The sequence below is a fragment of the Coturnix japonica genome, chromosome 1 (assembly GCF_001577835.2).
Source record: "Coturnix japonica isolate 7356 chromosome 1, Coturnix japonica 2.1, whole genome shotgun sequence".
Taxonomy (NCBI): Eukaryota; Metazoa; Chordata; class Aves; order Galliformes; family Phasianidae; genus Coturnix; species Coturnix japonica.
The window spans coordinates 158,931,040-158,954,793 of NC_029516.1; the positions used below are offsets into that span (position 1 = coordinate 158,931,040).

General features: G+C 36.0%; 1 protein-coding gene across 10 annotated transcripts in view; it reads right to left on the reverse strand.

Moving 5' to 3' along the window:
- SGCG (sarcoglycan gamma) overlaps positions 1-23,754 on the reverse strand; it is a 103,591-nt gene that overhangs the window by 44,613 nt on the left and 35,224 nt on the right. For 2 of the 10 annotated variants that reach the window (XM_015852137.2, XM_015852140.2), the window contains 3 exons: positions 18,160-18,216; positions 11,993-12,035; positions 8,206-8,400 (listed from right to left, as the gene is read on the reverse strand). In XM_015852137.2, the coding sequence (XP_015707623.1) occupies positions 8,206-8,400 (195 nt within the window). In that variant the 5' untranslated portion in view covers positions 11,993-12,035; positions 18,160-18,216. The other 8 variants (XM_015852135.2, XM_015852138.2, XM_015852141.1 and 5 more) reach the window with 5 other exon arrangements.

The window sequence follows — 23,754 nt, forward strand, 5'->3', positions numbered from 1 at the left end:
AAAAAGTCAAGGGAAAGTTTCATGACAACTCATTTATTTCCCAACACAATTAATGAGTACTTCCATTTACATCCTAACTTTATTGTTTGAATTATATTTATTTGTTATTGAATACATTTTCCCCACAACTACATATATAAAGAAATAAGTATTTAGGGAAGTGTAGCAAACAGGCACATATGAGGCTATTTTAAGTGTGGAGAAATATGAATTCTCAGGATCATTTTGTTTGAGTAGGAAATGAGGGATAGACAAGCTTTTTAACTGGGAGAAATTTCAAAAGCTATAAAAAAAGTAACTTCTTTCAAACATACGAGAACATTGTAAAATGTACGTAGTGTATGTATGGAGATGTTATCCTTATTAAAAGTGGAGGACAACTAATCAGAGCTTCAAAAAATGGACAAAACAGGTAATATAAATGTTTGTTAATTAATGAAGAACAAGGTGTAAAGATCTTGTATTAAACTTTGAAGAGCCAAGAACATAAAGGTTTTCCATTTATGAAAAGCAGACTTCTTAATAAAATAAGCAATTGGAAAACAGGAATGGAACAAATTGTAGGAGTGGTCATGTACTTCCAGAGTTTACAGATTTGGGGATTTGTAAAACCTTTATTACACTCAAAATATCTTCAGAGACATGTGAAAAGACATCTTCAAAGACATGGGGTCTGAAGCACAGGCCTTATGAGGAGTGGCTGAAGGAGCTGGGATTGTTCAGTCTGGAGAAGAGGAAGCTCAGGGGAGACATCATTGCTCTCTACAACTATTTGAAGGGAGATTGTTGTGAGCTGGGGGTTGGCCTCTTCTCTCTTGTTACTCGTGGTAGAACTAGAGGGATTGGTTTCAAGCTGCACCAGGGGAGATTCAGGCTGGATGTTAAGGAAATACTACTCTGAAAGAGTGGTCAGGCACTGGAATGGACTGCCCAGGGAGGTGGTGGAGTCACCAACCCTGGAGGTGTTCAAGGAAGGTTTGGATGTTACGTTGGGAGACAGGGTTTAGTGAGAAGTATTGGCTATGTATGATTCTGAAGAATGACACATTCTGTTCTGACTTTGTTTCCTACGTATTCATCCTCTTTAAAAAACAAAACAAAATAAAAACAAAACAAAACAAAACAAAAAAACTGTAAATTACACAGTTTCTGTTGAGGATTACAGAGAGAATCAATAAAACAATGGAATCCCAGAAGTATGATTCATTATTAGTACTCCTGAAATTGTCCTGCAGGCAGATCTGTGCAGTTAGGTAAATAGATTTCTAATTCTAACCTTACCAAATGGGGATATTCGTGTGGAAAACTGATTGTTAGATAATATCCATCACTCTTTTCTAATCTTTTGGTGCAAAAAGGTCCCAGTCTTAATGAAGCACCCACCCCAGGCCAAGCATTGCAGAAATGCAGTGAATGCATTAGCTGTGAGTACCAGTAAAATAGACAACAGATAAAGAGGAACTTGACATATAAACAACATAAACAAAGATTGGGAGCCATCAATAATGTAAACAAACAGAAGGAGACACTGTTTGAGAACAGTAATTACTTTTCTGTCTTACCAATTTCCACTGGAGCTCAGTAGGCTCAGCTCATTTAGTGCTGGACTCAAAACTGACACTTCCTGAATCCCATACTGAAAAGAAGCAACTGAGAAACTGTGTTTTTCTGATCTGATGAAAGGATTTGGATTTCATGCATGAAATTATTTGTATGCAGAGCGCAGAAATAGAAATTTAACCAATTTGTCCAATTTCTCTACCTCACAGCTATTTCAGTAGGCTGGGCTTGACACTTTGGGTACTGAGTGGAAAATAGATGTTTGCTTCTTTGAGCTTCAATAGTTTTATCCCAATGGAGGTCCTCTTGAAGTCCCTGACCTAATATTTTGTTTTCACCAGTGTCTTCAACCATTCTGCACCATCTCACATTTTCTAAGAAATATTATTGTAAATCTTCACTGATTATGCGAACCTCGGTAACAAAAAAAGGCTTTAAGAAGGGTTAACTTCTGTAGTGAAGTCAGCTGACAGAACTAGGAGAAAAAAAAACATATATAAAGTTTCATGGACTTTTGTAATGTCACTCGTGAGCTCCATGAATTGCAACTGCCATCAGGCCTATTATTCATCATCACCATTCCCTACAGCAGAATATTGTCGACTGCTCGTGGGAGCAAAAATACATGTAAGAAAATGGTACTTGCATGTTAAAAGTTACTAATTGTGTCATGGCTCAAGAAAAAAGATATTCCAGGTGGAGAGACCAGAACTTCTGCTATTTCTTTGGCAGAGGGTTTGTCAAAGACTCATTTAAATCTCCCCTAAAATTAGTAGAGCAGCATCAATAGTTGAAATCAAGCCGTCATGATTTCACCTACTTAGACCTCCTGAATTTGCTTGTACACTAAAATCAGATTTTAAAAAATCTTAATTTGTATTATGAATTAATCCAATAACTGTAAGCTTAAATTAAACTTAGATTTATTTTTATTTTAGCAACTATTCTTCCACACTCTTTTACATACAAATGATCTGACTGATAGTACAGTTCAGATTAATCAAAACTACAGATCACACTATGGAGAAGTTCAAAGTTCTTGGATTACTGATTTTCTGCAATAGGTCTCTTATTTTTTCCAGCTATTACTATCTCCATAAAACAATTAGATATTCACTATCATATAGAGACAGTGAGAATAACTGCAGTTCAGTTGGAGGCAAATTTTATCTAACTTAATTGAAAAACGGCAAAATGGAACCCTTCAGGATTGTTCAGAATGGAAACTACAGAATATTGGTGTTCTGATACGAGAAGTTTTCAGTAAAAAAATAAAATTAGAATTTGTGAATAATATATATATATATTTATTTTACTTGATTATTAAAAATGTAGCATCTTCCAAATGGCAACTAATTCAGTGAAGCATACATTTTTAATGATAGGAAAGCTGTACAGATTCATTAGTGTATGCCTTTGCAGTGAAGAAAAATTACTGCTGTGGAAGATATTGTTCTTTATTGTACACTTTTATTGCTGTCTAGTCTAGTTTTAAATGTTCCAAATGATTGGTCACCCACAATTTAATAGGACATGCTATTGCACAGTCTAGAAAGTCACGCTGTCAGAGAGTGTTATTTGATTTTCAGTTAGAAATCTCCTTTCCTCATCATATTATCAGTTTCATATTTTTCATATTTCCTTAAGCAATACTCTCCTTTAGTGCCTGAATTTATAAAGTGCTTAAATTGTTGTTTAAATAATTATTTAATTACACAATAAGTTAACGTGTTTCAAACTACTTGTAATAGTCATAGATGGTGAGGGTGTGAAATCACAACATACACAGTAGAGGTGAGTTACAGCATCTCTCAATGATAAAAATGTTATAAAATTATATATAAAAGGTTGGTGGTCCTGCATGTGGTAGGGGGTTGGAACCTGATGATCCCTGGAGTCCTTCCAACCCAAGCCATTCTACGATTCTATGATCCTGTGATCTAGACCTGTATCATTATCTACCAACTAAGGTATATGAAAAGCAATTGCTTAGTATGATTATATAAAGTTACCTCTTCAATATTTCCTCATACTTTTGAATGTAAATAAATTGACACTGTTTATAGAAAACTTTACAAAATAATTTTAAAAATCAAAATAAATACTTTGTCTACAGCGATTATTTATTGTACATGAGAACTGAAAAAGATTAGTGAAGTGGAAGACCACTTTCTAGTCAACAAGTACAGAGGTCTTCCTGATTCCCATTGTCAGTATGTCCACATGAAGTGCAGATACAGGAGCAGGTTAAAATTTAGAATCATAGAATCACAGAGTCTTTTGAGTTGCAAGGAACCTTTGAAGATCACCTGGTTCAAATCCCCTGCAATAAATAAAGCAATAGTCACAATCAGAAGACATCTTGATGAACTGCTATTGAGTGCTTGGCATCTATATACAGTTTGCTCCTGTCATAAGGTGATCCACAGACTGATGAAAGCCTTAGTATTTGGTCTTGACTTTCTCCTCATTAGTGACTCAGACTCAGGTCATGTTTAACATGGATGGCAGAAGAACATTATATTGAGTGCAGATTCAGGTCGTGTTTAACTCACAGTGAAGATAAAGCTCTGAAGACCTGTCTGCCTGATTTTATAATTGAATTAATGTGTGGTTTCTGAAAAAGATGTCCTGTTACATAAGAGATGGTGACCCTCCATTCAGGTGGAGTTTGCACTTGAGTTTGAGTTTGAGAATACTATGATAACAATTCTATATGTGACAACAGGGTAGGGCAGCTGAAGATGATTACATTCAGGAGAAAATGTGAAATCAGTCTCATGAGCCTTGTTTTACCTAAGGAATATAAAGATAATGGAAGAGAAAATATGAAAAGGAAAAAAAAAACCACTCACCACAGAAATCATAACTCTGCAGTAGTACAAGTAAAAGATTATAGCTGTTAAATCATATCAGTTATGCAACAAACTAATAAGCCAAATAGTTCTTGTTAATGCCCCCTGCTAAGCATCTAATCTCTATAAAGCTACAAGTATCGCATAAAATGTTATTCAGATTAGCTCAACACTGTCCAATTTTCCAAATTGTTTCCCAGTCGAACAGCCTTCTAGAGTCAAGTCAACACAGAACTGGTATGTTGGCCAATTATTATGGGAGACATTTAGATATTCATATAATTTGAGAATCTAATTTCAAATTATAGATCCTCAAAAGTCTTGCTCACTTGTGCAACAGATCTAGACATCTTAATATCCATGCAATTAAATGTGATGACCACTGAAAATGATCATCTTAGAAGTAAAGTCACTAAGGATAAAGAATGGCAGCGATGACTGTTTAAAAAAGAACATGTGGTTGCAGAACTTAACTGGGTTGTTAGTCTTCCACATTTTAATCTCTCCTTTCCCTGGGAAAGTGTGTTCTCATACCTTCTTCCAGAGATCTATATCATCTAAGAAAAAGTTCATAGTAAATTTAAGCTTATGTTTTCTTTTTCTAGATTGTTCTTCATATAAATTGATTAAATATTAATTAGAGCAGAAGCTCTGTCTCCAAAGTGAGTAACATAATCATCTGATAGTTACACTGTGTTATCTCTAGTCCAGTAAAAATGTAATTATTCCCTATAAATTAAAAGCTTTAATTAGAAAGACTGAAGAATGCCCAGTCCTATAGGCTATACCACAGTAAGGACTTGGAAAACAACAAGGAGATTACGAAATATTCATACAGCTAATATATTCAGTATTTTTCTAGTTAAGTATTTTATGATCTGATAGTATTCACAAGGATGAACTTTAATCTCATGTGACAGCATCTAACATGGCCTTGAAATTAGCATGTCACAAGCTGAAAGTTGATGAATCATTTTAAAACTACACAGTCATTTTTTATCAATTAAAATTAACAATGTGAAAGAGAAAACTAAATTAGGTTTTCCTGTGAAGCATTTATTTATTGTTCTTCAGAAGCATAAGAAATGTTAATGAGTTTCCTGGCAACATCAGATAGCCAAACACAAGACAAAACTTTGAAAAATATCAGTTTGTCAATATCACTCTTCTACTGGGGGCCTCAAAACTGGAAGCGGTATTATACATACACTGTAATTAGTGCTACGTAAAGGTGGATAATCACTTCTCTTGGTACCTTGCTCTGCCCCTGTTCACACAGCCTGGGACCTGTTGCATTTATTGCTATGGTGGACACTGGCTCACGGTCAGCTTGTGGCCCAGCAACCCAAGGGCCTTCCTCATGGTGCTGTCTCCTGCTTGGTGTCTCAGGCTGGGACTTGTTCTTTCCAGCATCAGGACTTTCCATTTGTCCTTCCTAAACATCATAATTTTGAATCATTCCTGTATCCTGCCTAGGCTCTTCTGAACATCACCCTAGTTCTAAAAGCTTTGATTGGTATCTACAACTTGGTGTCAGCTGCCAACTTGATAAGCATATATTCTTTTATATATTCTTTTACCTTTTCTAAGTCATGATAAAGATGTTAAATAGGAACAGTCTCAAAATATGTTTTTCTGCAACATTTATTATAGGCCTCCATGTAGGTTTCCATGTAGAATACAATGGAGTAATAACTACTGCACAGGCCTTACTGTCCAGCAACCCATCTGGTTGCTCAGCCATCATGTGGGCAACTAAGATATGATAACATTATGGGAGAATGTCAAAAGCCTTGCTGAAGTCAGGTAAATGACATCCAGTGCTCTCTCCTCATCTATAAATCCAAACATTTTGTCACAGCTTGTAATGACATTGATTTATCAGCATTTACCCTTAGTAAATCCATGCTGACTGTCCTCAGTTACCCATTTCACCTTCATGGACCTCGAATTGTCTTCTAAGTGGATGTGCTCCATTATTTTCCAAGGAACTCAGGACTGAGCAACTTGTAATTCCTCAGACTGTCCTGTTGGCTTTTGTTTTTTAGCAGACAACACATCACACTACAATCACATTTCTATTCTTTGGGCACATTGTTATCCCAATTCTCTTTCTTAGATGCTAACAGCACTTCTTTGAATGTTAACTCTGATATCTTCTAAATTATTTCTCATGTTAACAGATACATCCTGTTAAAACAGTTTCCCAGTTCTTAATGAAAACACACATACTATTCTCAAGGGTTGTGACATCTACGTGTACTTAGTACTTATATTAGTCTTGTTCTAGATGATATTTGATATTTCCCTAAATTACCCCATGCAAAGCAGGGCAGTGCAGTTAAGTCAATATTTCACTGGATATATGCTAGGATTACAGATTCTTAGACAGAGAACTAGGAAGAACTTTATAGCCATGGCAGGCATAGTCCACCCATCAGAAGAATGACCTACTTAAGCTGTTATTACACTGGTCTTGTTGCCATGGCATAAGGACATTCAAAAGTTTGACACATTTGGTGCCTTCTTCACAGGTACCTGTTAAAAAGTAGTGGTTCGTGAAAGTGCGGTTTCTGATGCTATTCTGTTAGTCCTGACTATGCTAGAGAATACCTAGTTTCAGACAGAGAATCCAAAGCAACAGAAAATAAATTTATAATCTGATTAAAAAAATATAAATCTAAGCCACATAGGAAACCACTTCAACAATTATTCGTGTACTTTGTGATTCATGATGTACTGGCACTAACTGCTCATCTTCATATGAACTGCCTAACAGAAAAATTATATGTGACCTAAGATATTCCACACTGTAATATGTATGGCAATAACAGTGCTGAAAAGAATTTATGTGGGGGAAGGCACTAGAGGGGAATTCAAGCAGCAGTAATGTATCCATAAGTAGCACTTAAAATTAACCTACTTCCTTTATAGCAAGAGAATGTAGAATATAGAAATGCTTCTAAGAGATAAAAAGCCCTTCATTTAGTAACAGATAATGGGGATTTTCTTCACAGCACTCTTTCTTCAATGGCAGAGGCAGAGCTGTAAGGATTTACTATTATTGTTTTTCTTGTAACAAATCTATTCGTATCATCTATGCATCACAACTGCGTGTTTAGGGATGAATCACCTCAGCTTCAATATTCATTGATGCATTTTATTGCATTCTGACTAAAGTTACATCTTGCAGACTTCTGTAAGTTACCCTTCAATTGACTACACACAAAATTACATTATAAATATTAAAACATATATGACAGTGGAAAAATATTACAGTTATTCCTGAATAATACATCTGCTTATCCTCAGGCGTGAAGTGGTATTAATTACCTCTGAGCTTTATTTATTTGGTCAAATAAATTGTTCAGTGTTGGATACTGATAAATAGGAAAAGGAAACTAAGAAAAAAGCCAGAAATCTTTTAACGCTAGTGAATTCCAGCATATGAGAGAAAAACTGCAGCACGTGTATTTATAAACTAAACAGAGACTGTGAGACAACAGTAATACACATTCTTCACAGTGGTTAGAACCCACTTCAATAAAAGGTACCAATAACCTTAATAATTTAAATAGTTATTACTAATACAGACATTACAGATATACATACTCAAAGATAGAACGTAAGTATATATTCGTATGTATATATCAAAGTACAAGTTACAATAGGGAAATAAGAAAGAACCATGTACTGCACACAGAGAAGCTAATGTGCATGTGAAATAAGGGGAGAGACAAGGCAGGAAAAAGAAGAGAATATAAAAATAATGGAAAATTAATACACTTACTGGAGAAAACCACATCACTTTAAGAATCCAAATTGTCAAAGAAAAATTCACAACTAGGATGATTAGCAGGAGTAGAACAAACAGGTAGAGGCAACGCTTTCTCCAACCATAAATTCCAATTTTGTAGACATATTCATTCTTTGGCCTCTCTAGGCTAGTGCCTGGTGTTGTTGTAGTGTATTGTTCACGTACCATCTGCTATGTAAAGAAAAAAAAAGAGACTGCTTAGTTATTTGAGTTAAAAACAAGGAAAATATAAAGATTTAATTGTATTCACAAGTTACTATAAACTCTCATGATTTTAACTGGAAAGCATTTTCATCATATCTCTGTCAATTTAAAGTCATAACTTTTTGGTACAGACAATGTACTGCTTCAGTACACGAACACTACCAATTATTATTTTCAAGAGGCTCAAATTTATTTTATCCTATATAGTATGTTAACTATTCCCTCCAATTTTCCATAATAGTCTGATTCTTCCTGCACAGAAATTTTAATAGGATCGTATCTACTGCACATAGAACAAAATTATTGCAGTGTAAAAATTCTTCTAGACTTGATAGAAGTGCCTTGCCAAGTATAGCTTCAAGAACACTTCTACATACTCTTTATTCAGTGAAAAATAAAGCATTCTTTCTGTTGCAAAACTTAGCTCTATAATTCTGGAATGACAGAATACATAATCTGTATGTAAAGAAACAAAATGGTTCTTTATAGCAGAAACAATTATTTCTTAATTTGTCATATACAGATATATCATCAGTAACAAAAATTACTTACTTTATTTATACAACTTCCACTTTGTATTACAAGTCTTAAAAAAGTATTTTCTGAATTTAAAGAAATCCTACCAGACTGCAATTCCTTAAAACATAGGGATATTCACCAGTTCCCACCTCTCCGGCACAGAGATCACCAAGAATTCAAAACATTCATTAAAACTAGTATTTCAGACATAAGAATAAAATCTCAGCAGCTGAAGCTGCTTATCAGGAACAGCAATGGGTAACATCTGTCTCATTTCCACTGCTATAAAATGAAGAAAACAACAACAACAACAAAAACCCCCACAACAACCTTGGATATATAGCATAAAATAGGTGTTTTAAGTGCTTCCTATAAGTGAGGTTTTTCAACAGGTATTATGCACCCAAAAAGCAGCCAACTTTTCTACAGTGTAATGTTCATGGATGAGAGTCCCTTCAGATAGGTCCCACACGAGGTATCAATTCAGAACCTACCCCTGGGAATTAGATCACTGTACTCTGCACACACAGTTTTCAAAGTGTGATCAAACTACATCCTTACTTTGCTGCTGAATTACTCTAAATCAGGGAAGAAGTTCCTTCAGGTCTCCTGCAGAGACATCCTGTGTCTGTGACAAGCATGTGGCTCTTAATACTTACCCCCATCTTTAGAATTACATCATTTTTATTTGTTTCTATAGCTTCCTATCAAGCCACAAACCAGAGAAAATAAGTTTACAAGTAAACAGAACATATGCAGCATTCATCTTATTTCTGTGTTTACACTCGAAAACCTTTCAAAAGTTACAGTTTATGTTTATTCATAATAAAAATGAGACTTGATAATCAGCAGCTCATAATGTAAGTGTGCTAAAGCAATGGTCTCAATAATTTGTTGCTGTTATCAGTCCCAGTTGCTCATGTTAATGTGCAGGCAAATGTTTTCTTGTGTGGAAAATAGTGAAGATGGTATAACAACTTATTAGTGGAAAACAACAGATTCTGAAGTGACTTAAAATAACAATACTGCAAAACAGTGCAGATTTATATATGGCATTCATATGCACTGCCTGAACTACATTTGCTTAAATCTACCTGATTATATTTTCCTGTTCTGTGCACTATTCAGGCACCTAGTACTGATTATAAGATGCTATTCATATATGAGTTACTACTTCTTTTGCTGTTGCCCAGCTAACTACCATATAACAAATCAAGTCACTAACACAGGACTTCCTATATTAAATCTAATTTACCATTCTCTGCCAACCAAGACAAACTGGGACAATTACACATATGACAGACTAAACAAAATACTTAGAAAAGCTTTTTTTCCCTTGTGTTCATCTAAATCCCTCTTGAAAACTGTAACTAACAGCATAGGATGCACTAACTGCTAACTTCTGACAAAAACAGATATGCTTGGAGAAATAACTCGCAGAGTTTTTGCTCAGATACAGTATCATAGGACTGCCCAATATCCTAACATCGGGGATCCTCTGAGTTTCTTATTGTTTCCTTTAGTACACACATGGTAAATGTCAGTATAACAAGAAACAAGACTGATGGCAGCTACAGAAATTCTGTAGTAACAGAATTTCTCCTCAAGACAGTCTGCTTGTTGGTTTGAGCAGAAAAAAAACCAAACACCTTCTAAGAATACTAACAGGGTTATTTCAGTAGGGTGGAAGGAAAAGGGATCTCTATTCTGAAACTGCATAATCTCATGAAGTTAGCTGAGCTTTCAAAAAGTCTTTAGGTGGAGCACCTAGGCTTTTCCTTGTGTGTCTGTTCTCTACATCCTCAAGATGAATTCCTCAGTAGGAACATAATCTGATAAAGAATAAATTAATTCTCTGATCTTCATGTTCTTACGTCAGTCTCACCACAGCGGTCTCTGAGGCTGGGATTCATTTTGCCAGGAAATATCAACAGCTAAGACTTCAGTATCTGAGCCAGACAACTCGGACTCTTTTTATGGTCAGTGAGATAAATCCACTCCTGCTAGGAATTATTTATCTGAATTACTTTAGATGTAGACATGCAATGAACTGCACCTGAAACGCGGTAACTTTTCTGCATAAAAAGGACGAATACAGAGTGCCTGGGATGACTTGCACCTCCTCATACATACACACTTTAGACGTAAGCATTTGGTCAAATCAATCGCAACAGGAATGGCTTCTAGAAGCATTTAACAGGAAGATGGAACTCACTTGATTCCTGTTTTCCTCAGTTCTGTTTTCAATCTGTCATAAAATGTGTATTGTGTGAGTGGAGGGTTTTATACATAATCTATTATGTACTGCTGTTTAATGAGGCAAGGTTAAAAACCATTATGCATTTCACCAAAAAAAAACAACCCAAAAAACAAACAAAAAAAACCAACTGAGTTTTGTGATTGCTTTCAGCCCTTCAGAAATTCCACAGGGGACATCTCCCAGTGCAGTTTTGGTCCCTGCACAAATTATTTTTTCTTGAGAGAAAAGGGTTCTATCATTCCCGAGCATTAGGACTGCTGGAAATTGCTTTGGTCCTAACAAAAGAATAGTGCTGTCCTAGGCAATGGCCTGCTTTGAAATACATAGAACTTTTCTAATTAGTATAACATTCCATGATTTCTAAGAGAATTAGTGGCCCAGTAACAAGCAATTAAAGGTGAAATGCTATAAGAATTTATACTGTTGGACGTCCTTCTCTAGAGGAATCAACAACTCCGAGTTTTGTAATGAATGATGATACTGACTTTCAAGAGATAAAATTACGTAGAATAACCTTAGGTTTGTTTGAAGAAATCAAAGAGAAATTCCTTTATGGCCTGGAGTTGTTTTAAGAAGCTGAACTGAAAGGAAAAACCCTAAATGGAGATATTTCATAGCTGTCTGGGGAAGTCTCGTACTTGAAAACACTGCATGTAGCACACAAAATTCATACCTGTTGGAGTACACGTGTAAGCTGCTGATGAAATAGCTGCGTATTCTTTACGCTTTGATACTAAGGCTGCCTTCTGGAAATGTGTAGCCATGAAAGAACATTACCTTGAACCTATTCCATATTTTTATGAAGCTTGATTTGGAGACTAGCCTCTGTGATTTTCATGATTCAGAGGCCCAGGAATCCAGGACTTTTTTAATATTAATATCCAGATATGGAAAGACTGTCCATCACTAATGATACTGTGGCCTTAAGGTCAGTTTGGGCCTCAAGTTCAAAAGCTATTCTGCTATCTCTGGAATATTTAATGTTTTGATATTGCATACTTATCAGTAAGCCCACTCAGGTTAATCATGTTATTTTCAGGAATTAGTTATGTGTAATCACAGTTATGTGCTTACTGAAGACAAAATACTATTTTAATTGAAATATATGTTTTTGTTTCTGTTTTTGTTCTTTAATTGGAAAAAAAAAAAAAGTAAAAATATGCTTTCACTAGTTTTGTTCACAAAAACCTGTCTTTTTCCGACCCAAACCATTCTATGATTAGATCATTATGATTATTCTGTATTAATTGTCATTTTCTCATACAAAAAGCAATAATAATAAGCAATTGGAAAACAAAATTTTAAATATAAAACTGTTTTATTTCACTAATACATTAAACAACTATAATTCTATTGATAATTATACAGTTATAATCATTTTACATCTCTGGACTGTTTGTGACTATACTGGGACTTTCAGCAAAAAGAGGAAAAGCTTCACACTGAAAAACCCCTTTTCAAGTTGAAATTAAGAAGAACTGGTGAAGTCTTGCAAATTTGCACCAGTGATATTCATACAATACACATTCTTCTGAAAAAAACAAACAAACAAACCACATCAATCATTGGAGCTTCTCCTCTTTTTACATTTAGTATATTTATTTGCATGCAAGAAGAACATGTATGAGAGGCTGAAAGAGGGGATAGAATGCAAAACTACAGCAGTTAGTAGAAAGACCATTTGAATCATTTTACCATTCCTTAAATTCTTTTGTCATTTTGAACAAACTGTAAAGTGAAATAAAGTCACATGTCAACTCAGGCAAGTGAAAACTATTTTACAGACTGCATACAGTATCTTCATGGAACATTATCTTCATTAAAGCTTTTATATAACACATCGAGCTAGATTTGTATTGTTATATAGTATGAACATCAGAAGTACATTAAGACTGACTTCACAATTCGGTGGCATTCACGCATGTAATAAGAGGCACACTACTGCCTTTTTGGGGACCGAAGAGTTCACTGATGAAGAAACAGAAATAGCTTAGCACTGCTGTAGCATTTTCCTGCCAGAGGAAAAACCTGATGTTGATAGAAAAAGTAGAAGTAATCAGGAAGCTCTGGAACCCATATGGAAATGCTTCCAATTCACATTCAGACAGACATTGAAGTTCAGATTGTTATGATCAGATGAAAAGTTTCTAATTCCTTTCAAACTTCTCTCATTCTAAAATCATATATTTAATCTTAGCTGATTTGATTTGCTATGATTGTATACATGTATTATTATATGGTATATTAGTTTCAATTGTAAACTAATGTCATCAGCTTACAAGAGCTGGATCCCTGTGGCATAATTTGTGGAAGTGGGCAGAGAAATTCACATGGCTGAGCTGACTGTTTGCATACCTTGCAGTGAAAATGTACGTAATAATCTTGAGATTATTATAATTTATATCTTTATACTGAAGTAATAAATGAGAAGTAGTCACTGACAGTGTGGAATGATGGGCTACAATAAAAATTATTTGTTGAATATCTGTGTACTTCTCAATCTCACTTATGGTAAAAATATTTTTCAAGTGTTTTCCATTTTTCCATTTGATTTATGTCCCTGCCTTAACGTAGTCTCCAGACATTAAGTAAATCAGAAAAAAATCACTGTCGCAATACTTCATTCAGATTCAGAGGACCAGGCAAGTTCTAAAATACTGTTTGGACTCCTTTTATGTGTTTTTACATCTGACCTAATGAAAAGAGATAAAAATTCTATCTTTTTTTTTTCCCACGTGATACGACTAGTGTGTTATTACTTCTAATAACTTCTCTTGCTTTTAAACTTAGCTATTCTGGTTTACCCTCTTGGTCCATCTAAACATCTTTTTAGTATGTATTTACCATGAGAATCCAACACAATACTTCACAGAATCACAGAATCACAGAATTGTAGGGGTTGGAAGGGACCTCTAGAGATCATCGAGTCCAACCCCCCTGCCAAAGAAGCCTCCTAACACAGATCACACAGGAAGCATCCAGCGGGTCTTAAATATCTCCAGAAGGAGACTCCACCACCTCCCTGGGCAGCCTGTTCCATGCCTCCGTCACCCTCACTGTAAAGAAGCTTTGCGCACATTTGTGCGGAACTCCTATGCCGTACTTTCATCCAATTACCCCTATCCTGTCGCCAACGCACTACTGAAAAGAGCACAGACTCACCACTATGGCTCCACACACTCAGGTATTTATAAACCTGGATCAATCCCCTCTCAGCCTTCTTTCTCAAGGCTAAACAGACCCAGTTCCCTAGTCTCTCCTATAGGGAGATGCTCCAGGCTCTTCACCATCTTAGTGGCCCTGTGGACTCTTCCAAGAGATCCCTGCTTCTTTTTTACTGGGATCCGAGACTGCACCAGTATTCCAGATGAGCCTCAACAGGCAGAGTAGAGGAGGATCACCTCCTTCGACCTGCTGACCGCCTCTTTTCTTAATGCACCCCAGTATGCCATTGGCTTTTTTGGCTACAAGGGCACACTGCTGGCTCATGGTTAATCTGTCGTCCACCAGGACGCCCAGGTCCCTCTCAGCAGAGCTCCTCTCCAGCAGGTCTTCCCCCAGCCTGTACTGGTGCATGCAATTATTTCTACTTCCAAATGGTCAGACTGCTTCCTCTTCATGTAATGTCCCCTTTTAAAGTTAAGAACAATGGTTAAGATTCTTTGGCTCTGGCTGTGCCATCAAAGATATCTGCTCTAACATCAATATCGCCATTGTTACAATACACCCCTTGACAACAACATGAAAGAAACTCTGTGCACTGATCAGAATTAAGTCAGGAAATGACTCTGCTTCTTGAGGCACTACTTCTGAAAACAGTCATTGATGGGATTGTAAACTGTAGTCTGGTTATTGGATCTAATTACAACATTTATACCATGAATGTAAAAGAAAAAAAAATAAAATTGGTTTTTCTGATATTGTTTCTGATCTACTACAGCAAACCCAGGTAGGGTCACTGGCAATGCAGTCTTTATTATTTAGTTTCTACTAATTAATTAATAAATTAACAATTAAATGTTATTATTAATAACTGCATTGCTATATCCCAAAATAATACAAAATGAATATTATGTTCATATTATTAATGATAAAATTATTATTCTATCCAGCTTGCACAATTCAGGAATTAAGCAATCAATCTAATTGATATAAATGCTTCATATGTGTTATAGTAAACTACTGTGAACACATTACTACTTGCATGTCCCATTCTGTATTTCCTATATGCGTATATCTTAGTGTTACCATTGACGTTTTTCTTTCAGTTACATTTTTAATATGACTATAAAACTTCATTTAGTTCCTTAGCTTCCTTAAAGTAAAGCATTTTAATTATTCTATTTTATTTTGAAGCTACAAAACCATGTATAGTTTTCCTTTATTTCCCATTTTCATACTGACAGCTTATGTTTTACTCTATAGATGGGAAATATGTGGTTTTTATGACTTCCCTCTTCATATCACACCAACACGTGCTCCTTTGCATTTTTCAGCTTTCTCTCAATCTTGTTTAAAAAGCTTTAGCCTTTTAAAAGTATCATATACCTGGTTCCATTTCCATTAAAATGAATATGCCATTTATTTTACTCATACCTTCTGTTCTGCCTTAATCATGTTCTTTCTATATGGCCTTGCACAGAGGAGTAAAAATATTTTAAAAGATTGTTACCATGGAAGTCCTAGTGTTCAGTTATCCATTTCTTAGTCTAAACTTTGCTCCCAGAATCTATTAGCTACCTTTCTAGGCTCAGTAAATTCAGTCTTTCAGTTTCAAGGTCATAGACATGCACCTTCTCTTAGGTCTAGCTGACTGAATCAGCAGTTTTCCTCAAAACACTGTTGCCTTCCTTCACCTATCAGACCAATACACAAAGTAAGGTTTCTTAAATATTTATAGAAGACACAAATTATCATATAGGTCCTCAGCTCACCTCCAAGTTACTTGCTGAACAGCAGGTTGAACTACTTTTGATGAAGCTTCCTCAGTCTCGCATACAACACTGGAATTACTGATGTTACAGATACATTCACAGTCAAGAAATGCTTTACATTCTTTCATCCTTGTAAAAATGCTGGATATATGACTTCGACATATCTTCATTCTAACTGCTGTAGTTGGATTTGGTAAGAAAGGAAAAACAAAAAAAGATGGATTAACTAGCTACTATGGAGCTAGTCTAATATGTGGTTCTCTTGCAGCTACAGAGAAGTATTTTACTACTATTCACTTAACTAAGGTTTTATGCTTAATGAGATGTTCTGCCTCCAGCATATAAATATACTGCATTTCCCGAGAGAGCAGGAAGTTTCATTCTTCTTAAGTACTGCCAACATATGTGGATGAGAAAATGGTGATTTCCAGTTTAATATAACAACTTAAATTTTTTTTCAACATGATAATATTCCTTCTGCTCTCCCAAAGTACAGACACCCTTTAGGATTGTAATAGTGAAGTCTGATGTCTGTAGACAGATGCAGCTTAATTTAACATCTTTGGTGACATACTTGCCAAAGTTTTTGTAGGGAGGCAACTTGTTTCTCTGAATGTTGACTCTATTAGAAACCTGATGTTAAGAGGTTAGAAAAATGAAGAGCTCAGGTAAGATACAATATGCAGAAATTCCATCACACCACCCTCTTTCTCCAGCCCTAATAGAGAACTACTTAAAATTTCTTATTCTGTCTTGCAAATGGATCTGGAAGAGGATTGAGTCACTTCAGCTTTCAATTACTGATAAGCATGCAGAAACATTGCAGAGGAGACTCTGGTCTCAGTAATAGGTGTTAAGCCTTGTGGGGCTTCTTAGTATAACCTTCCCTTCCTCTTAAATGAAGGAAGGGGAAACAAGAGATCTACACTTGATTGCCTAAGATGCTTACATGCTGGCACTGTCTCACTGTTGGGAATTCTCTACCTGTGCTGATTCCGTAAATATACATGCTTTTACAACATGTTGCCCAATCCATGATTTATTTTAGTAGCATTTGTAAATGATTGTTTACATGGGTAGACAGTGATAGGACAAGGGGGAATGGTCTTAAACTGAGACAGGAGAGGTTTAGGTTAGATATCAGACACAAGTTTTTCACATGGAGAGTGGGACACACTGGAACGGGTTGCCCAAGGAGGTTGTGGATGCCCTGGAGGCATTCAAGGCCAGGCTGGATGTGGCTCTGGGCAGCCTGGTCTGGTGGTTGGTGACCTTGCCCATAGCAAGGGAGCTGAAATTAGATGATCATTATGGTCCTTTTCAACCCAGGCCATTCTATGATTCTATGATTCTATGATTCTATGATGCTATGATTCTATGATTCTATGATTCTATGATTCTGTTTTAGGGAAATACTGTTCATTGGTCATCTACTCAAAAGAACAAGAAGATAGTTAGATGTCATAAATGGAGCACATTTTAGAAAACTGAAATTAAGAACTCTTAATGTATTTGCCCATTATGTGAGAAACTGATGAGAATTACAGCTGTCTTTTGAGACAATGGGAGAAAAATTGAGCATCACGCTCAAGCCCAGATCCTGAAAAGCTACTCAGCTCAGGATCCAACATTAATTCTACTGGAAATGAATTCCAGTGAACTCACAAACTTGAAATTGCTTTCTGATCTTCCAGACACATACAGCTGCATACTTTGGGTTCAGAAGTCCTCCAAAGGCTATTTATTAGTGGAGAACACATAAACACTGTCAATTCCAATATCATAACATTCAACCATCATCTCCTGACTTGGTGCACTGCCACTCCTTCGCACATCCCATCCCTTTCCTATATCTGTTATTGAAAATGATGAACAAGTCAAGAAGAGAAGGAAAGACTAATTACTATTTAAGAAGTCTTCAGGAGGATAAGGAAATACAGTGAGAGGAGCATGCTGCACAGCTTATAGTCAAAAAGGAAAAGGCAACTCGCACTGCTTTTGCTGGGAAGCCTGAAGTACAGTGGGGATATTCCCTTTATAGTGGAGATGCACCTCAGGAATAGCAGCCTGAAAAGAAAACACAGCATTTCACTTACATTTATTATTTTAGATGATGGTACTTGTAGGGTTCTGCGCCTCAGCAATGCCTGACAAATACAAGAGTGAATCAAAGGGGGATGACTATTCATCCTGTTTTCATTCCTTTTCTTGTTAATAAAGGAAAATAATAATAAGAGGAAATAAGAACTAAATATGAATGCAGAAAACATTACTATAAAAAAAAACCAACAAAACAAAAACAACAAAACAAACTTTCTTGGAAGCTGTAATAATCCTATCTTCAATAATTAAAACATCAGTTGTACTTTTGAATGATAAAGAATAAAGACTCTTAAAAATCCTTCAATAATAAAGTCTCCTTCTTAATTAACAAACAAGGTATTCTGTGATAACTTACAAAATAAACACAATGTAAAAAAACACCTAAATGAATTGAAAGAGCAAGCAACACCACAGTTAAATCCAACCCTGATGCTAAGAGAAACAGACAAGTCCTTAAATGATAAATTTAAGCTCTGCAGCACCTATCTCGAGACAGACAGATGAAAGGAAGAAGGCAAGGAATACAGAGAGCTAACACGTCCTTAAGAAAAACAGCAACAGCACACGCAGACAGCCACTGAAGCTAGAAGAATCTTGCTTCTCCCTTCTCTTAGAAGTTAATAGAAATCCTGTCTTTATGGAAAATAAGAATAGTGAACATTTCGTCTACTGAGGAAATGGATTTCTCACTAAAAAGGACAAAACAAAATTAAAAGCCCAAGGATGATTTGAGGATTTCATATATTTTCTATCTATAAATAACAAAATGATAGTCCTTACAGGATTATAAATTGCACTGAGAACTGAACACTGCATGCTCTCTTATTCTGATCGTTTGATCTTTCCAGGTATCACAAAGCTTTCCTTTGGGCCCTCTGGGGTGTTATTCTCTGTAAGTAGTACAGCTTTACAGTGTGATCTGGGTATTAGCTGACACTCCAAGAAGAGAAACAGACAGGAGATGGCTACAAAATTACTGAACTTTTACTATAATTTCACTGAGGTCGTTTTTGTTCACTAGGATTTTAGTTATTTTAGTCAGTGACAGTTAAATTATTCTCTTATTCAGAAGAGACAGGCACACTACACAATGCAGATAAGGCCTTTCTGTTCAGTCCTTAATACGGTAACTCATTGGAACAGTCTGGCACTGAATTCTTAGATTAGTTTGCAAGTAATTTGGTGGAAAACATTCTGAATAAGATAATGAATTCTAGAATTTTCTATAACTTTAGACATGTAAAATCGAGCGACTGTTTTAATTATCAGAAAAAAATGATATCTGCCTTGCTTCTTTGAGGAGCCTGTCTCTACATACACCTCTCCTCTCCTTGTTTGGCTTTTGCTTACACTACTTTTAAATCAAGTCTTCCTTTGTCTTTCCTATGAACACCAGCAGAGGTATAGGAAAATATCTCACTGAGACCATAGATTCTTATGGGTGAAAGGACCTCAGCTCTCATCTCCACCCAAACCTATTTCAGGGAAAACCGTGCTTTAGTTCTGTGAGCAGAACTCACAAGATTTGCTGAAACATTTATTTCATGTATGCTGAACTATGATCTTACGGGTTCAAAGAGAGTTCAGACAGGCTTTCAAAGGGTATAAAATGCATACTTGTTTTGGTGCATATTGTCATTTATTTGCTGACGTTTTTTGTGCAAAGAATTCCCCTACCTTACATCAAGAATAGTAAACCTGCCAGGGTTAAGGCATGCACTGTGGATATCATCAGGTTCAGCTGACAGCAGCAGGTTCAGCTGACAGCAAAGTCTCTTGGAATGGCTCAGCCTTTGCCACCTGGCTCTCTGCCAGGCATGACCAGGGCCACTTTTTGACCATATGATGGGGACAGGAGAAATGAGGACTCCCAGTAGAGCGCTGTGTTTTTCTGGGGATGAAAATTAGTTGCACAGATGCAAGCTGTGTCATGCCATTTGCCTTCAAAGCTGAGGATTAGCCTTTACTAGCACATATGTGGCTTACTCCAAACAAAGATGAAATTCAGCTATGGACAAGTGAATATTGTCCTTATTGTCCATTTGGGAAATTATTTCTCCCTCATTGGTTTGTGTTAACAAGAGCTTGTGATAACATTTAAGTGCTCTTAATTACATGCACTGAATTGAGTAGTAAGAAGTTCCAAAGCAGTAAGCAGCAATTATTGTCCTATATAGAATAAATTCAATGGACATTTCACTAACTTTCTTTTGAGCAAACTACCAAGATTATGGAAGGCCGTCGTGGTGAACAAGAACGCCATCTGCTACACAGTTATAAATCTACTCAGAAAAAAGCTCCTGACTCTGTAAGAAAGAATAATCAATCATCTGAAATTTTTCAGATTAGACAGAGAGATTTTCAGAGGTTTTATCACCTCACAACAGTTCAGAGGAAGTGAACTGTTGTGTGTGACGTGGTAGTTTCATCAGGCTGTGCAGCCTGGCAAACAGTTTGACATTTCAGATGTTTCATGACATTCAAATTCTTACTCTCCATACCATATTTTCGCACCACAATTTGTTGCACCTGCAAAAGCACTACATTCAGACCTGGAAGAAAGCGCCAGACACAAAAATAAGGAAATGCGAGACTGCCATTCATTCCCAGACAGCTCTATGGAACTATTTCTGTATTCTCACCTATTAAAATCTCTGCTGTCCTCCAGAGAAAAATCTCTTGCAGTGATATTTATAGTATCATTAGTAAGTCTTGAAACCTACAGCAACTACAGAAAATATCTATTTTTAAGAAATTACATTTGTTCTTTAAGACTGCAAATATGAGTGACAATAGAATGAGCCCACAGTATGTCTAGAAGTTTAAACTTAATCCTAAACTGGATGACACATTAGAATTCTGTCTACTTTATAGTGGCTTGCATGTCTTTAGGTATTGCTGACATGAAGGAGCTTATTTGCATACCTGACAAAATGGATGCTTCCTGTGTAAAGTTAAACTTTACAGACAAGATCTGTAGTTTGTTACTCTCAGTTGCAGAGAAGGCAAGTTATTCGTGTACAATATAATTTAATTTCTTAAGGACAAAGACTATTATATGAAACCAAGAATTGTTTTTGGGCTTCCACTTTTCCTTTAATGAAAACACCACCAGCAATCTCAAAGCACTAGCAGGCACAAGTATTTTTTTACATCTTTTTCCCAGCCACTTGTTATCCTGTTTCTGGCTAGTTATAGACTGAAGTAAAGTGGGACAGATGCACAAAGTGAATTCGGTGTCTGGGATCCAGGGTTGCAGGAGGAATGGGACATCTTGGCTATGGGTTCTGAATATCCTGAAAGGCTGAAAGTTCTTTACAGACGTGAAGAAAAGGAAAGCAGTCCCTCTGCTGGAGACAAGTTATTAAAGAATGCCTGCTGCCGTCCTCTCATGTAGATCTCTACCAAACAAGAAAACTTCTAGAAACTGTAAAAAAATTATTTAAGAAAATCAATTGCATGTTTTTAATTTCTAGGTGTGCGATCATTTCTGTGACACAACAATAATCACCATCAAGGCCAAAATGAGTCTTGAAGAAATTCTGTTCTCATTGTAATTTATGCTTTACAAGGAGCAGAGCTTTCAGGAAAAGTCCTTTAAAATTATCTATAATGTTGTCCCCAGGAAAAGTATTTTACGTCCTCTGTGCTGCAAGAGGCACTGTCTGTGACAGCATAAAGAAGTAGCTCTATTTAAGTACATAAAAGCATATGAATTGCTGTAACCTTTTCTCTTTTTCTGTGCTTGCTTCTACTTTTATTAAAATGCTAACTACTACTAGGAAGAATGCTGCTGTCTCTCTACAGGCATACTCCCAGTTCATACAGTAGACTTCAGTACAGTGACAAAACAGATACAAAGACAACTCCATTCTCGAGTGCAGTTCACTGTTGGCTGAGAAGCTTGAAAAGCTGTGCATTAGCCCTGTTAAATGATTAGATACATTATCTAGAGATATTTTGCAGTTATGCAAAAACACAAAAGATGAACATAGCAAGATGGTTTCACCAATATGCTACTTTTTGAATTAAACTAACAGGAAAGATGAAAAAGTTACAAAACACATATCTTTCCATTAGCTGTACAAATAATTAATGTAATAAATAAATAAAAGCTAGGATTGCACGTAAAGTACACACACATTCCAAAGCATACTGAGAATTAGATCTCTCATTCAACATTTATGCACCTTTTGTACCTCAAAGTTGATTTTTTTATATAAAGTACTTTAATGGAAATGGAAATAAAAATAAGCAGTTAATACTGAAGCCTAAGTTTACAATTAAATTTTATTTACATCACTAGATCAAATACTGCAATGTGAACAGTAGGATTTTGCATACTTCTGCATTTTAAATATGCTACTTTGGGAAAATGGAAAACAACTTCTGTTAGGGTCAAAAGGACAAGCACATTACAAACTCCAGGAAGCATGGCCCTAGCATCTAAAGTCATTTTTTGGACTAACAACGGAAAAAAAACATCTACAGAACACATGTGTAATTTGTTATTTTAAGCTCAGATTAGACAGTTTATTTGCTGATCAACTACTGAGAATGTTGCCAAACATGCCCATCAGTTTTTGTAGTCTGAGATTTTACCAGAGGGCCAACCCTGAAGATAAGAAAACTTGGAATATTTTATCAGGAAGCTCTAATATCTGGTGTCTGATACTTTTAAATCTATTACAATTTTATTTTCAATTTGGACCATAAACAAAGAGCATCCAACAAGTTCCAGAGCTTTTGCACCCATTCTACAGTTTATGAAAACAGAATTAGACATGTAAGGTCTATTGCCTAAACTGTTCCTTGTAGATTTAAAGAAAATTACAGGCCATTCTGAAGTACGGGTCTTGATATGCTGTTAGGAAAGATTCATTGCTTCTTATGTGCATGCTCAGCTTGTTTACTACTTGTGTTACAGGTTGAACTAGACTTGTCAAGAGAGGAACTACTTCCCGGTATGGTGAATTCTAATGTAAATATTTCTCCAGGAAGAGAAAAAACTGCAAATTACACTTTTCTAAATTCTGGTTCAGGAAAAGTCCGTGCAACTTTCTAAGTGCAATTTTGTTACATCGTAGATTTCAAAGCCAGTAGGAAACCTTTTAGAACATTTTTACATTAGATCCTAATAAAAATAATTCACTGCACCTATAGTGAACTAAAAAAAACCTGTCTGACAAATGATGACCTACCAGAAATGTCCTGAAAATGTCCCTCAACTATTAGTCAAGGCATCTAAATCTACATTTAGGTGCCCAAATCACAGAGAGCAGTCTAAGCCACCTGCTGACCCGGAGTAGGTGGACATGCAGAAACTAAATTAGGAAACGGAATCATTAACATTGCAAAAGATCAGTGAAATCATCTAGTCCAACCATCATCCTATCACCATCATGCCCATTAATCCATGTCCCTCACTTCTACATGTTTCTTGAACACCTCCAGGACAGTGGCTCCACCACCAACCTGGGAAGCCTGTGACACTGCCTCACC